Raw genomic sequence first — 16,665 nt, 5'->3', positions numbered from 1 at the left:
TATCTCCTGCCCATCAAGGATCAAGTTCTAAACTTGATATTAGTACTTGCGTTTTTTTCTATGCGTTAATAGCGACTTTGTCAATCTTAAATGATGTTCTCAGTCTTTTAGAGGTGCTCATAGAAATAAAATATGTGTGTGTGTATTCATAAGAATGAGGGTATGCGCGTAGATATAAGCGTGTGCGTCTATACTTCGTTAAAGAAAACTGGTACATGTAAGTATCTATCTGGCTTGACGACACGGTACGAGCGGCTGGATTGACTAATTCGTGGAGCCAGACAAGCCGACTTCGGAATACGGGCGCAGAGTAGGCGCGCCGGGTCGTCGTCGCGAAAACGATGCAGCCGCGCACGCGCCGGTACAGTACGCGCACCGGCCGGTGGCGAGTTGACCTGGCGCCATGCCGTTGCCGTCGCCAACCGGCACTGGACGGGATGCTTCTCCTTGCCACTCGCGCGAGAGTCAGCTCGCTCCTGGCGGCGAGTTGGCCATTTTTCTATCGGCCGACGCGCGCGACGTCGACCACGCTCCGCCCAGTCGCCCACGCGCACTACAAACCCGCAGCCCGCCTCGCATCGCGCTCGCTTCCTTGGATCACTCGCCACCTCCACGCCCCAGCCTGACGCCCCCTGCCATCCTCCTCCCCGTTTCAACGCCTCCTACTATTTCTTAACTCGCTCCGGCGGTCCGGCCGGTCGGAGCGACCCATCCATCTCCATCCATCCCTCGGCAATGGACAAGGCGTTGGCGGGCATGGCGGACGCGCCGGGGGCGGCGCCGCCGCCGTACGTCAGCCCGTCGGCGGCGTTCCCCATCGCGATCGTCATCGCCATCGGCTTCATGGTCACCTCCGTCATCCTCGTCAGCTACTACCTGCTCGTCGTCCGCTGCTGGCTCCGCGCCAGCGGCGCCAGCCTGCTCCCGCGCACGCGCCGCGACGAGCTCGTGGACCGCGTCTCCGCCGTCTTCTTCACCGACCACGACGACGACCAGCTGCCCGGCGGCGTCGACTCGGACGTCGTCGCCGCGCTCCCCGTCGTCAGGTGCCGGCCCGCCGGGAAGGCGGTCGAGTGCGCCGTGTGCCTCTCCGAGTTCGCGCCCGGGGAGCGGCTCAAGATGCTGCCGGCCTGCTCCCACGCCTTCCACATCGACTGCATCGACACCTGGCTCCACCACAACGTCAGCTGCCCGCTCTGCCGGACCGAGGTCACCGCCGCCGCGGGCAAGGCCTGCTGCGACGACCACGACGCGCTCGCCGCCCGCGACAGGCGCATCGACGCGGGCCCCTCGGGGCCGGGGGGCTCCTGCCGGTTTCCCACTCCCAAGCAGGGCATCGCCGTGCAGGAGCCCATCAGGCGGTCCATGTCCATGGACTTCCTGCCGGGCGACCGCGGACGGAAGCCGCGGAAGGAGGCCGAGCTGCCGAGCCACGCCGACGTGGCCGGCAGCAGCAGCAGCGTGGCCGCCACCCCCGCCGGCGTGGGCGAGACGAGCGGGCGGTTCCGGCGGCTCATGTCGTCGTTCGGGCTCGGGCGGAGCTCGCGGAGCACGGTGCTGCCCATCCACCTCGACCCATGAACCCATCATGGCACACACGATCTCGAGCGGCCGGTTCGTACGTGATCGACGCTTTTGTGGTTGATTAAACTCCCCGCTTGCCTGCCTGCCTAATGTAGCCGAGGATGGATGTACGGATTACTGTTCTGTGTTCATGCAAGCAATGTACAGCCCGTAGTAGGAGACTGCTAGTAGTTTTTGGATGAATTCCGCCATTATTCCATTGATTTGTTCCTGCAATCCACTAGCTCGTGTGTGTCCATGCATCTTTCGTAGTGCTCGATCCATGGCACGTAATCAGCGGCTGCTGGCTAGCTAGTTGCTGCACCATGCATGCAATGCAATGCATACGGGCAAATTCGGACCAGACGTCAAGCAAGTGTAACAACACTGCCATTAGCAAGCCGTTTCCACAGAGTTCCTCCCGTCGGTGTGCACCGTGCATTCACGGGCACATTTCGGATGAGACGTCAAGCGCGTAGCAACATCGATCGCGCAGCAAATCAAATCACCCGTGACAAAAGCTAAGATGGCTCACAATGAAAATAGAAGAAAAGAAAAGGCGCGCCTGCCAGTTCCAGGCGAGGCCATGGATATTGCTGGCTCCATTATCCTTGCTCCGTCTCCCTCACGGCCTGATTTGATTTGGATCGGACATGACACAAAGACATATTCTGCCTGGCTTTGGAACCACGCCTGGACGGTGGGCAAGCAAGATCGCGTGAGGGGGGCCGTGCAGCGATACGATGCACACCAGGTCACCGATCGCCTTGCAGGTCAGCGTCACAAGGGTAGGCTGTCTAACCCACATGACACATCACCGCTAGTAGCTTTTGCCCATGAAGCAACAATTTCTTTTGCTCAAGTAAAGTATCCATCTGTCAACATACTTACATAAGCCACGCATCCATCACCACCACTAATCCTACTCCCCTTGGCTTCCTCTCTTCTTAGATAAGCCGGGGTACTTGCTTTGATGGTTAAGCAATTGGGTCTGTCTCGGACATATCTAGATGTGACACTGATGTTCACTCTGTTTGTGGTCTATTTTTTTGTTCTAGTTTTTATTTTTATTTTTTATTGTTGCACTATATATTTGTGGGAGTTTAGATGTGACATGCTTAAAAAACATCTAAATGTGAATTAGACAAACTGTAAGCAATTGGTCGGGTGGCGGCATGGAGGCTTCACCGGGACCACACGCCAGAGCGACACATGTAACCAACCCTCTCCTCTCCGGTTCTCCATGGCCATCGTTAGCATATGTATATGTGCCACTAGGATGCATAGACTATCTCTTCGCACATGATCGATCAACCTTCGTTCTTGGTTCGTCGTCCGCATGCATGTGAGGTTTGCAGCGTTGACCTTGTGAAATTGCGCCTGTAACGGCCAATCGAGCCGCGTACACACACAAACTAACAAAGAGAGAGACAGCGAGAGAGAGAGAGAGAGAGAGAGAGAGAGAGTATATAGAATTGCGTGTGCAGATCAACCGCTGACAATAATAAGCTAGCTAGGCCCGTCGTCGTCGCATCTACGCATGTGGATCTCCTCATGATTAACGGCGCAACGGGGTTGACTTCCAGCTACGCTAGCCATAGCTAGCTAGCTAGCTCCTCGGAAAACTAGACGCCATCCTGTCCATCGTGGCGACACGGCCGGCCGGCGAGCCGCGAGCCCGACGACGATGCGCGTGCTCACATGTATCACCGGTCGGTCGACCGATCGATCGATAGATCCTGTGGCTGTGCGGGCATGCCGAACTAGAGCGGGAGGCAAGAATAGTCGCCGCGTAGTGCAGGACCGATCCGTCTACTAGTGGCAGAGATGCATGGGGTCGCTTCATTCTCATTTCAGCGTACGTACGTACGTACGTGCTGCGTGGTGCAATTATAGCTGGTCGGAAATTATTGAGCGCTGCCTGCAGGTGCCGCGTCCCCTGCCCGCGCCTGTAGCCCGACCTCGAGCGCGCGCCCGCGGTCACCATCGCGGGCGCGCCTTCGTGGGCACGCACGCACGCACGCACGCGGTCTCGGCGGAACAGGGCGAGCGCTCGACGCCATGCTGATGCCGGTGTTGACGTCTGGGTGGGACGAGCGAGCGAGGGAACAGAGCCGGGCCGCGCGGACGGTGACCGCGGCAGCCTACGACTCGGCAAGCGGGCCAGGGGCTGAGCTCGGCTCAGGTCGGTCGGCGGCAACGCATGGGGCACGGCGGCTAAGGGGCTAGCGACACGACATGTTTCTTTTTTTTATCATTATGCCTCGGCCTTATGTGTGTGTTTTTTAAAAGAGTGTGGCTAGATCTCTAGGGTTTCCTTGTCTCTCGCCGGCCCCGCCGGTCCGCCTTATCTTCTATGGTCCTCAGATCATGGAGGCACGGTGGATCCCGGCCCTTGCCAGCGGGAGGGCTCCGTTTTTAGATGCTTTTCTGAGTTTTGTTAGAATTTGTGTCATGCTCAAGAAGATGAGGCGGTGGCGGCTTCTTGAAGATGGAATAAGGTCCTCCCCGCCTAGCCCCCGTCCCGGTGATGTTTCAAACATCATCAAAGGCGTGTGGAGGTTTGTCTCCGGCGGATCTCATGGGATGCGGTCGGCGTTTGTCTTCGGTGGATCCGACTGAATCCGGTCTTCGCTCCTCTACGTCTGTGTGTCTGCAAGTTGGATCCTTCTGGTCTATGCTTCTTTTCATCGGCGGCGGTTGCTGTTCTGGTGCGCTGGTTCTATGGGGCCTTAGCACGACGACTTCCCGACTGTCTACTACAACAATGTTTGCCCGGCTCCGACGAGGGAGGGGCGATGACGGCGGCGCGCCTTCGGCTCACTCCAGTAATTGTAGTCGTCACTAGGTGGTCTACGGACCTGGATGTAATTTTTACTTCTAATATTCTTTGTACTACATTGACAGTTGATGAATAGATCGAAAGTTTTCAAGCAAAAAAAAAAATCTCTGTTAAGTGACTTGACATGTACTCCCTCCATTTCAAAATAGATGACCCAAAAGAGAGAAAATCAAAAAGGAAATTTTACATAAATCTTAACATAAGATCTCATAGATATAGCATCGATTCCGACTTCGTTAAGTCTTAGTCAACTGAGACATAAGACTGTTGAGAAACCTGTACAAATGTTTTGAAAACGGTTAGCAAAATCATTAGTTGCAGGAAACTTTCGAAATTACTCTCCAGTGCTGACTCGAGAGTTCATGTATGGACAGGGAACAAGTTCACGGACACAGATACAGGGGGCAGCCATTCAATGTTGCCCGTATACATTTCAAACACGGTTCAACTAAGCTAGACGAAATTCTTGCAAGCACTGCAGATTTTCATATAAACTAGACAAAATTAATTGCATTTCGCGCTTTTTCATATAAATCGGAAAAAAATCATTACTTTTTAGACAATTTTTTAATTAAACCCTATCCTAAACCTAATCTAAATGATCGTCGGCGCCCGTTCCCATGTCCGGCCATGAGCCCCGAGAACTGAAGCTCCGACTCTTGCCTTCAGCTTCTCCAGTTCCGCCTCAATGCTCACCTGCTATGCCTCCGCGGCCTCCACCACCGCAACTTGAGCGGCTAATCATCTGACGATTTTGAGCCCGCCAAGCTTGGCTTCAGATAGAGGGGAAGAGTGGTCGTCTTCTTGGGACCCGAGCGCCGGCGACCAACCATGCACTACTCTTACCCACGGATGAGCTGACTTCGTGGTTGTGGCGGTGGGGCATGGCCTTGGCGGAGCCGGCGATGAGGTCCTCCTCATCGTCGCTCTTGCCGAACACCTCGTCTTCCGCCTCATCCATCTCCTTGTAGGCTGCCTCCAGTTCCGTCTAATACTGGCGGTACCGCCGGCGGGAGAGGCGGATTTTGCGGGCGGAGCACTAGGACTCGAGCAGCATCACCTGCTTTGCCACGTCCGCGCCCCACGCGATGGCCATGCTGGCAGCGAGTTGCTCCTCCGCATGTCGGTGCTTGTCAAGGAGATGGAGGTTGTAGGCCTGGTCGGCCTGCGCCTCCCAGAATTGCTCCTCCCGCATCATGTCCATATTGTGGGCACGAGCCTCGCTGATGGTCATGCCGTCATGCATCGGTGAGGAGGGTGGCTCCGTCTCATCCCCCGCTGCGTCCTTCATTGGGATATCGTCGAGCTCCATCTGCTTGTCGGCCTGTCAGCCGACAAGAATTGCGATCATCTCCTTCTTCTTCTCCGAAGAGAGTCTGTCCAAGAAGGCTTTGGAGTGCGAGGAGGACATGGTGAGTGTGGCGCGGAGAGGAGAAAGGGACCGGAGGAGGATGACTACGGCTATGGCCAGGGCTAGATTTTCTATAGCGGGCAGATGGCAATGGTGGGCGGTAGATGGACGGACGGGTAGTGCCGGAGTAGGTTCCTCGGCCGGTGCGCCGCTTCAATGCCGACAACAGTGAGAGGCCGTGTCCGCTCTAGTCGGCATGAATGCGGCACTGACATTCTGAACTGGCACTGACAGTTTCAGGGGGAAATGCGCGTGGGCGAGGGAGGGGGTGTCTCCGGGTTGCGGGAACAGTGCGTCCGGACCGCCGAGCGGATCCATACAGGCCCGTGTTGGAGGCGCGCTCTGAACGTATGCAGATGGTTTGAGAGTCCGCATTGGAGATGCCTAAGGGGTACAATCATACGCACACTCGTACGTATTCAAAAAAACTAGGAAGGGATACCCTTGCGAAGGCACCGCACTTTGCTTGTCATAGTCGGGGTGTTTTTCTTTTTTTAATGCATTCGTTTATTTTAAAGGTTTTGTCTCTTCAACCGTGTGTCAAAATCATAAATCGCCTTTGCCAATAGATTTGTCGCGTTAAAATCTTTGAAACTAGGTCCTAAGTTAGTAGCTTCGATGAACTTTTTTTCATAAAAAAACAGAAACTAAAAAGAAAACAAAGAAAAAACAAAAAAACTGGTTCAGCAAAAAAATAGTAAAAAGGAAGAAAAAACTAGAGCCAAGAAGCACGGTTGTAGTTTTTCACCTTTTTGGAGCACAGGCTGGGCTTTTCCATTTTTTTGGAGTGTGATTGTAAGCAAAACTTTGCTTTCACGAGAACATGGTTGTGTTTCTCATAGAAGCATTTTTTTTCTTCAAAAAAGCACGGTTATGCTTTTCGCGAAAGCAAATCTGTGCTTCTCATAGAAGCACGAAGTTTTTTCCCTTTTACGTAAAGCACACCGGTGCATCACACGAAAACAAATATGTTCTTTTATCGTAAGCAAATTTGTGCTCCTCATGGAAGCACAAATATTTATTTTCCTCGAGAAGCACAAGCGACTCAAATTTGTGTTTGCACGAGAAACAAGTATGTGTTCTTCGTGAAAGCACACATTTTTCCTTTTCTCGAGAAGCACAACTTTGTTTCTCGCCGAAGTAAATTTATGCTTCTCGTGGAAGCACAATTTTTTTCTGCGGAAAAAAAATCCTCCACAACCTAGGAAAAACAAGACAAAAGCCAAAAAGCCAAAAAAACATCTAAAACTCGAAAACATGTATAGAAAAAAAATCTAGAGGATAAACCCAACAGGCAACATGTGGCGGCGGTTGAACGCATCATTTGACGTGTTCCAGGCAACCAAAAGTGGACCTTGGAGGTCCCCTCAAGACGTAACCTCCAGTTAGTTGCCCGGAAACTGTACGTAGGAAATTGTTTTAGTAACAATGAAAGAGTAGAAACCTGGGAGGAATGAATTGACTGGGCCCGGCTGGGCTCACAATTTAAGTCATACTGTCCTAGACTTTGTTTTGTTTTTTAGATTCATACTTTGAATTATTAGCTGCCGTGTACCCGTGTAGATCGGCTGGCTTGGGCTGGGACCCCTCGTTTTTAGTAACAATGAAAGAGTAGAAGCCTGGGAGGAATTAATTGCCTGCGCCGGGCTGGGTTCACAATTCAAGTGATACTGTCCTAGACTTTGTCTTGTTTTTAAGATTCATACTTTGAATTATTAGGCTGGTCATAATGAGGAGTAACTTAGACTAGTGTCGTATGCATGACATTAGTTTAAGTTACTACATTTATAGTGCAAAGTAATATAATACTAGTGTCATATGTGGTCTCATTTAATAGCTTGTAGACTCATGTTGTCTTGGAAAACACTATGTTACAGTAACATATTATGTTATTACTTCTCATTAACTACTTGCCACATAAGCAAAAAATTCTCAAGCTGCGCTATGTTATTAGCTAAGTTACTCCCACTATAACTAGCCTTAGCTGCGGTGTACATGTGTAGTTTGGCTGGGCCGGGACCCCTCGTTTTTAGTAACAATGAAAGAGTAGAAACCTGGGAGGAATTAATTGCCTCGGCCGGGCTGGGTTCACAATTCAAGTCATACTATCCTAGTTGTTTTGTTTTTAAGATTCGTACTTTGAATTATTAGTTGCGGTGTACGTGTGTAGTTTGGCTGGCTTGGGCTGTGACCCCAACACATTTTGCATAAAGTTCATTTTTTTGGGGGGAAGTGAGATTCGAACTCCATACCTCATTGTTTGGTTCCAACATGCAGTAACCATTTCGGACAGTTCTCTTGATGTGCCTACTACTACTTCATCCCCTCCTTTGTTAGGTTATATTTTGGTTTTTCTTTTTTCTTTTCCTTTTTTCTTTTTTTCTTTTGTTTTTCTTTTGGGTTTTCCTTCTTTATATGAGGGAACTTTTTTCAAATTCATGAATTTTTCTTCAAAACACAAAGACATAAACTTTGTCAAAATTGTGAACTTTTTATGAATTGCAATTGTTTATCAAAACCCATGAAATTTCAATAAATTCCTGAACTTTTTCAGAAACCATGAACTATTTTCTAATCCGTGAACATTTTATAAAAAATGATGGACTTATTTTCAAATCTGTGAACGTTTTTTTTTCAAAACCGATGATTTTTTTTCAAATCCATGAACTTTCAAATCATGAACTTTTTTTCAAAATCCGTGAACTTCTACCAAATTCATGAACATTTTTCCAAATTGGTGATTTTTTTTCAAAAAAAATTGATTAATTTTTTCAAATCGGTAAACTTTTTCTCAAGAATCCATGATCTTTCTAAAATTCATGAACTTTTTTCAAAATAGCAAACATTCTTTGAATTACGTGAACTTTTTTTAATCCAAAGTTTTTTGCATACTTGTGAAGTTTTGGAGAAAAGTCCACATTTCAACCCGAAACTAACCACACGGTTTGATTGAAGTCGAAGCTAACTGGGCAATGTGACGTCAGCATCCATGCCAATTAAGCTATCTATGTATGTAATTCAACGCCGCCCGACCCAAGCAACTCTAGCCGCCGCCGCGCTGTCCATGCCGCCCTAGCCGCCCTGCACCCCTTCCGCCGGTGGCGAGCAACGATCGGCGGCGCTGCAGCTCCGCCGCCCTCTCTCTTGTCCCCGAGCCGAGCCTGAGCCCCTCGCCACCACATCCACAACAGCGGGGAGAGGAAGACGACGCAGGGAAAGACGGGATGTACGGCTACTAGGAGACGACGTGCATTGACAGCAACGGTAGTAGCGCACCTACTTACATACGGATGTATATAAACATATTTTAGAGTGTAGGTTCACTCATTTTACTCCATATGTAGTCTCTTTTGGAATATCTAGAAAGACTTATATTTAAAAACAGAGGAAGTATTTGTTAGAATTAAGTTCTAACAAAAACCACCATGGATTACCCACGGGAGCAGCAGGCGATCTACATGTTGTTTGTTAGAAACTTAGAATTAATTTCTTCCTCCTGACTCTTGAGCGAGTTCACCCCTACCTCGAGCATATGGTTCTTCCTCTTGAGGGAGTTCACTCCTCACAATGACGCCAGCAGCCACCGATGCCACACCAACAACACCTAGTTCAGGTTCTAAGAGCGGCAGCAGCAATGTCCCCGCCAAGCCATGGGCGTCGCAGCGCACGCCTTTGCTCCTTGGTTGTGCTCGCTACTGACTGCTACTCTGTGCTGCTTGCTGCTTGTTGAGTTTGGCCTTCACTTGCTGCTGCTCTGTCCGGCGCCACCGCCTGCTGCGCTCCATGGATAGAAAGATAGACAGATTACAGAGCACCGTGGAGTTGCAGCGTCGTTGTTTGTCGGTCGCTGCTGGCGGACGGAATCAGGGCATCGTGGACGGCAACGGCGGAGGCTACTGTGTGCGTGAGGAAAGGTTGTCTTTTGAACTTTGTGGTAACTTCAGGGTGCAATACGCCTGGTTTTGAATCTGAGGGTTGTAAATCAAACCGGATGGTTAGTTCGGAATTGAAATGTGGACTTTTCCCAAGTTTTTTTCACGAGCAACTGACAGTCTTTTTTTACGATCGAGCGAGCTACTCACTCGCGTAGCTGGGCCGGCCCACCCGAGGGGAACCGTGGGCGCTGCTTTTGCTACCTTGCGCTGAGAGCACTGATTAGGAGTTTCTGGCTGGGACCTCCTATTCTCCGACCTACATTGGTAATAGAGAGGAAATGCGCGACCCTCCTAGCGTTGGACCGGCCCATATGCGCAGCCATGCCTCACTGTTTTAATTTTGTTTTAATTTTCTTTTGTTTCGTTTTTTTTTGCTTCTTAAAAAAATCTTTAGGACTTCAAAATGTTCTGAATTTCAAAAATGTTTAAAATTCAAAAACTTATTCATAAATTTGACAAAAACTAGGATTATAAAAAATATTCATGACTTTTTAAAATTCCATTTTTCAAAAAATGATCACAAATTAGAAAAGCCTCATAAGTTTGAATGAAGTTTGTGAATTTGAAAAATATTCCCCGGATCAAAAAAATTATTAATGAGCTTTAATAATATGTTCATGATTTCAAAAGATGTTCGCAAATCAAAAATTATACACGTGATTCACAAACTTCTCAGAAATTTAAAAATTTATTGGTAATTCAAAAATTGTTCCCAAAATTTCAATAAATGTGCACCGTTTCAATTAATATTCACGGTTCTTTTAAATGTTCGCCGATTCAAAAAAGTGTTCATGAATTCAAACAAATGTTCCCAAAGACCAGAAAATCTTCATGAATTTCAAAATATTGTTCACAATTTTAAAAAATTGTTCTCAAATTTCAGAAATTCTTTATGAATGTCAAAATTTGTACAGAATTTTTAAATAAAAATTAAAAGGTGATAAATAGAAAATAAAAAGGAAAACTGAAAGAAGAAAGTAAAAACAAAAAACCGGTTCTGAGAAGGTTCTAGCCCAAAACATGTGTGGAGGAAACCCTAAAGGGTTGGCCCATATAGCGCAAGGGTACTCGCGTCTCGCCTCCTAGGGGTGTGTGATTCATATCTGTCCCCGGCGGTACGCGGGGAATAGAATTTGCCGTTGGAGCCGTCTTCATCATTTAGTCGTGCAAAATAATGAAAACGTTGATACGTGTTCTCAAAAAAATGAGTGAAGGGGGAGGAACATCTTTCTCTCAAAAAGAAAGAAAGAAAATTGTAAGCGTTAATCCAAACTTCTATATCCACTCCAGTGCGAGCAATAAGAAGGGATCAGCCATAGAGGCCCAAGCATGGCAGAGCGGAGCAGGTGGTTATTCTCCGCGAGCGCTATATCTCGCATTCAGCGAGACTGAAAGTTCTCTCGCAGAAGCATCTCGACTAATCGAGCCAGCCCAGTAGCCCATATATTTGCGAGAATCTATACCTACTATTAAAGGAAGGTGATATTCTTGGTTTCGTCCCGCTTCGTTTGGCCCCGCTTCAATTAATTTCACGTACGCTATTTGGTTTTGTTACTTGCCACCCGTTTTGGCCCAACGAAGGAAGCCCATATGGCGGCACATTCTGGCCCAGGTCAGGAGAGCTGGCGAAAAATAAAATTGTTGATGGGAGAGTTCGATCTCATAACCTGTCAACCGATCATACACAGTTTGTCCAACTGACCCAGCTAGAGATATGAGAGGATTTTTGTTCTCCCGTTGCAACGCACGGGCCTTTTTGTTAGTAGAGTAAAAAAAGGGAGTGGAGCGGGGGGATTGAACGTGGGATCTCATGGTTGCTTCATAGCACTATTAGCCAGTGAACCAACATCGAGTTTGTGTGAAATAAGTCAGGCGCAACCTACTACAAGGAAAAGAGCTGGTTTTTACGCTGGTTTTCTGTTTTTCCTTTTGTTTCTCTCTTCTTCTATTTCTTCAATTTCCTCTGATTTATTTGGGTTTCCTTGTTTTTTGTTTTCTTTTTTTTCTTCGGTTGTATTTTTCAATTTTTTTTCCTTTTGGTTTATTTTTTTGTTTTATTTTTTTATTTTAGTTTTTCAATCTAAATTTTTGGTGTATGTCATCAACATTTGTTTTGTAAAACTTTAACATTTTTTATGCATAGTCAACATTTTTGCTATACAATTTTTTTAACAGTTTTCAAATGCTTGATTACAATTTTAAAATACTCCACACGTACAATAACAAAACAATACCATTAGATTTACTATTGAATATACTTTCACATCATATAGATTTGTTATAATAAATGTTTATATTATTTTCTCTAAATTTGTGAAACTTTGCAAAGTTTGACTTCAGTCAAATCTAATATGCAGACTAAATAAAAATGGAGGGAGTACAAGATTCACATTTACTGAATACACGGGCAATATATTTCCTATACACACTTTGAAAAAAATTCAAATGGTTGATTAATATCTTTGATATACAAGATTAACATTTTTCTAATACATGGTCAACATTTTTTCTATGCACATTTAACCTTTTTCAAATGCTTCATCAACATTTTTTTTCAAATGCAAGATTTTTTTGAAGTATGGCCAACATTTTTTCTATACATATTTAATTTATCAAATGCTTCTTTAGCGATTTTAAAATCTTATACCCTTTTTCAAAAGCTTGAATAACATTTTTATATACAATGATAAAAATATTACTTTAATGCATGGTCAACATTTTTTCTATACACATTTAACATTTTCGCAATACTTTGTTAGCGTCATTGAAATACATGCTCAATTTTTTTAAAATGCTTGATTAATATTTTATGTACATGATCAAAAGATTTCATCATAGTTTAATACATGATCAACCTTTTTTATATACACATTCAACATTTTTCAAATGCATGATTAACATTTTTAAAAACTTTATATAAAGTATATTTTTGTAATATACTCCCTCCGCTCTATAATATAACATCGCTTTGCAAGCTGAAGCATGTATGCAAGGTCACCAACAAGCTCAAGACATGGGAATCACCCATATTATGGTGGAAACAGATGCAATGCTCCTCGTCCAAGCCCTCAAGTCAGCTTGCTATGCCTCATCGCATAATGGAGTTCTTTTCCATGAGATCAAGTCTTTTACGTCGTTAAACTTTACCTCTTTTACAATTGATTTCTGCCCTAGGGCATGTAATGAGATAGCAGACGCTCTTGCGCTGTTTGGGTCGAAGATGAGGCAGACACCCCAAGCCGTATGGCCGGGCGGTGTACCCACCTTTCCCCAGTGTCTTGTTCGACTCTGCTATGCACCGACATTAAAAAAAGGTACACTCACGGCCGGAAACATAACTCCAACAGATTTTTAAAGGGGCTCCAACGGAGATTACTCCACTGCAACATGGCTGTAGGCAGAACGCTTGCTCCATAAAATTGTTTGTTTTCTTCATGGTATCAATTTATTTTTGTGGTCTTTTTCTAGTTTCCTCTAGTTTTGCTTTGTTTTTTGTTTTTACTTTATTTATGGGGTTTTCTTATTTCCTTCGTTTATTCTACTTCTCTTTTATATCATTTGTCTTTTCTCTTTTTGTTTTGTCCCGAATTCTTAATGTCTTTCTTTTTTTCTACTTCTTCATATTTTATTAATAAATACTATGTAACTAATATAATTTTTAAACAAATAGTTTTAAAAATATGTGAACTTTTTTAAACTACATAAGCAATTTTTAAAAAATCATGACTCTTACTGTTAAATGCACGATCATTTCTCATAAAATACATGCACCATTTTTAATTATGCAAGTATTTTTTTGAAATTTTGTGACCAAACCATAAATTTCACATTGATTAAATATTTTTTATATTTACATGAATATTTTTAAAAATAATTGAACACCATATTTTTAATTATATAAACCTGGCAAAGCCGATCAAGGAGAGTGACCGACCAAGGTCTACAAACGCTTCTAGGAGCATAAGGCCGCGAGAGTCATGGTGCCGGACAAGGGGCATACGATTGATATCTCCTTGGACTCCCTCATGTCTAAATCCAGGCTCCAACATAGTTGTGGGTGCAATCTTTATGGCCCTTGCTAAACGAAGGAATGCGATCTATACATACTAATAAAGAGTGGTGTAAGTGGTAAAATGTTTTGTTTTATATATATGGGCAAAAAATGCTTGGTATGTTCGCTCTGCTGGGCCTCCTCCTAGGCCACGTAAGTCGCTCAGTTGGGCCTCCACCTGACACGAGCTCCTCAGACTCAGATGCCAAAAGATAAAATTCCTTTACCAATTAATAATCCCACCTCACTTCTTTCCAACAAATTCCACCAATGTATATACGCCTACAAATAACGAGAATCAACAAGTTGAAGCATCAACAAAATAGAGGATGCGGTTGCTACCTCTTGAGCACTGCGTTGATTTTTACTTGAAGAGGAAAGGGTGATGCAGCAAAGTAGCGTAAGTATTTTCCTCAATTTTTGAGAACCAAGGTATCAATCCAGTGGGAGATCACGCTCGAGTCCCACGCACCTACACAAACAAATAAGAACCTCGCAACCAACGCAATAAAGGGTTGTCAGTCCCTTCACAGTCACTTACGAGAGTGAGATATGATAATATGATAAGATAATTTTTTGGTATTTTTATGATAAAGATGCAAGGTAAAATAAATGCCAAAAGAAATAATTAAGTATTGAAAGATTAATATGATGGAAGATAGACCCGGGGGCCATAGGTTTCACTGGTGGCTTCTCTCAAGAGCATAAGTATTACAGTGGGAAAACGAATTACTGTCGAAAATATCTAGGTATGATCATGTATATAGGCATCACGTCCGCGACAAATAGACCGAAACAATTCTGCATCTACTACTATTACTCCATACATCGACCGCTATCCAGCATGCGTCTAGAGTATTAAGTTCATAAGAACAGAATAATGCTTTAAGTAAGATGACATGATGTAGAGGGATAAACTCATCCAATATGATATAAACCCCATCTTTTTATTCTCGATGGCAACAATACAATACGTGCCTTGCTGCCCCTACTGTCACTAGGAAAGGACACCGCAAGATTGAACCCAAAGCTAAGCACTTCTCCCATTGCAAGAAAGATCAATCTAGTAGGTCAAACCAAACTGATAATTCAAAGAGATTAGCAAAGACAAACCAATCATACATAAAAGAATTCAGAGGAGATTCAAATATTATTCATAGATAAACTAGATCATAAACCCACAATTCATCAGATCTCGACAAACACACCGCAAAAGAAGATTACATTGAATAGATCTCCAAGAAGATCGAGGAGAACTTTGTATTGAGATCCAAAGAGAGAGAAGAAACCATCTAGCTAATAACTATGGATCGGTAGGTCTGAAATAAACTACTCACACATCAACGAAGAGGCCATGGAGTTGATGTAGAGGCCCTCCGTGATCAATGCCCCTCCGGCGGAGCTCCGGAAAAGGCCCCGAGATGGAATCTCTCGGGTACAGAAGGTTGCGGCGGTGGAATCAGGTTTTTGTGGTGCTCCTGGATGTTTGGGGGATACGTGGATATATATAGGAGGAAGAAGTAGGTTGGTGGAGCATCGAGGGGCCCACGAGGGTGGAGGGCGCGCCCAGGGGGTAGGCGCGCCCCCTGCCTCGTGCCCTCCTCGATCGTTTCTTGACGCCCACTCCAAGTCTCCTCGATCACGTTTGAGAAAATCACGTTCCCGAAGGTTTCATTCCGTTTGGACTCCGTTTGATATTCCTTTTGTTCGAAACCCTAAAATAGGCAAAAAACAGCAATTTGGATTGGGCCTCCGGTTAATAGGTTAGTCACAAAAATGATATAAAAGTGTAAAATAAAGCCCATTAACATCCAAAAAAGATAATATAATATCATGAAGCAATCAAAAATTATAGATACGTTGGAGACGTATCAGCAGTGTGGGTTCTTTTTGTTTGAGGGAACCAAAGAAATTAAATTCGCTTGTGTGACTAGGAAAACGAAGAAATTAGCAATCAAAGAGGTGCATGCATTATTAACACCTATACCTGGTCATCCACCGGGCCGGGCCGGGCTTCGGGCCGAGCCTGACCAAGCCCGAGGTAAAAAACTCAGGCCCGAACCCGGCCCGCCACTGCAAAAAGACCTCCGTGCCTCGGGCCGGGCCTGACCAAGCCCGAGGTAAAAAAACTCAGGCCCGAGCCCGGCCCGCCACTGCAAAAAGACCCCCGTGCCTCGGGCCGGGCCTCTTCAATAAACGTCAAAAACAATGGGCCCGGGTCGGCCCGACCTAGTTTTTGGGCTCAAAATATAGGCCCGAGCCCGGCCCGGGAGCAGCGTTAGGCCGGGCCGGGTCGGGCTTTTTCGTGTCGGGCCGGGCTACCCATGGCCAGGACTATTAACACCCTAGCCTCGATGGAGACGATCGCGGCCAGGGCCATCTTAGTGGAGCAGAACACTATAGCCGCTGCACGGCTTCCTTGCGACTCAATAAACCCTTTCAGGGTCCGAACAGACTGACAAATTTATCTTGAAAACCAACTCTTCTGAAGCCTTAATCTGATTTCTGTTTTTTTATGAGAAAAACAAGTCTAAATGTGTAACCTACCTGTCGGCTGCCTAATTTGTCTTCAAAGTAAATTCCTCCGGAGTCTAAGAGTTGGGTTATTAATCCGATTTTTGATTTTTCACGAGAAAAATAAGACTACATATCGGAGTCCGCCTACCCGCAGTCGTCGGGTGCATAACACGCCGATGAACGTTTTTACGGACGCGCTAATTTTCTTTCCAGTTGCAAGGTACGGACATATGTGCTAGTAATAAGTAACAAGGGTACACGCACTATGTTGCACATGTTTTTTTTTGTGGGACAGTCTTGGTCACACTCAACAGGCGGCAGTTGAATGAAGAAAACCGACCGGCCC

General features: G+C 45.8%; 1 protein-coding gene across 1 annotated transcript; it reads left to right on the top strand.

Annotated features, from left to right (window-relative positions):
- Nucleotides 1–239: 239 nt before the first annotated feature.
- Nucleotides 240–1,781, top strand: LOC123083150 (RING-H2 finger protein ATL1-like). Its single transcript, XM_044505273.1, has one exon. It carries the CDS (start codon nt 736–738, stop codon nt 1,579–1,581), a length of 846 nt encoding a protein of 281 aa, XP_044361208.1. The 5' UTR covers nt 240–735; the 3' UTR covers nt 1,582–1,781.
- Nucleotides 1,782–16,665: the final 14,884 nt, after the last annotated feature.

Source organism: Triticum aestivum, chromosome 4A, assembly GCF_018294505.1.
Source record: "Triticum aestivum cultivar Chinese Spring chromosome 4A, IWGSC CS RefSeq v2.1, whole genome shotgun sequence".
In the NCBI taxonomy this organism is placed as follows: Eukaryota; Viridiplantae; Streptophyta; class Magnoliopsida; order Poales; family Poaceae; genus Triticum; species Triticum aestivum.
This window is presented reverse-complemented; position numbering and strand designations above follow the sequence as displayed.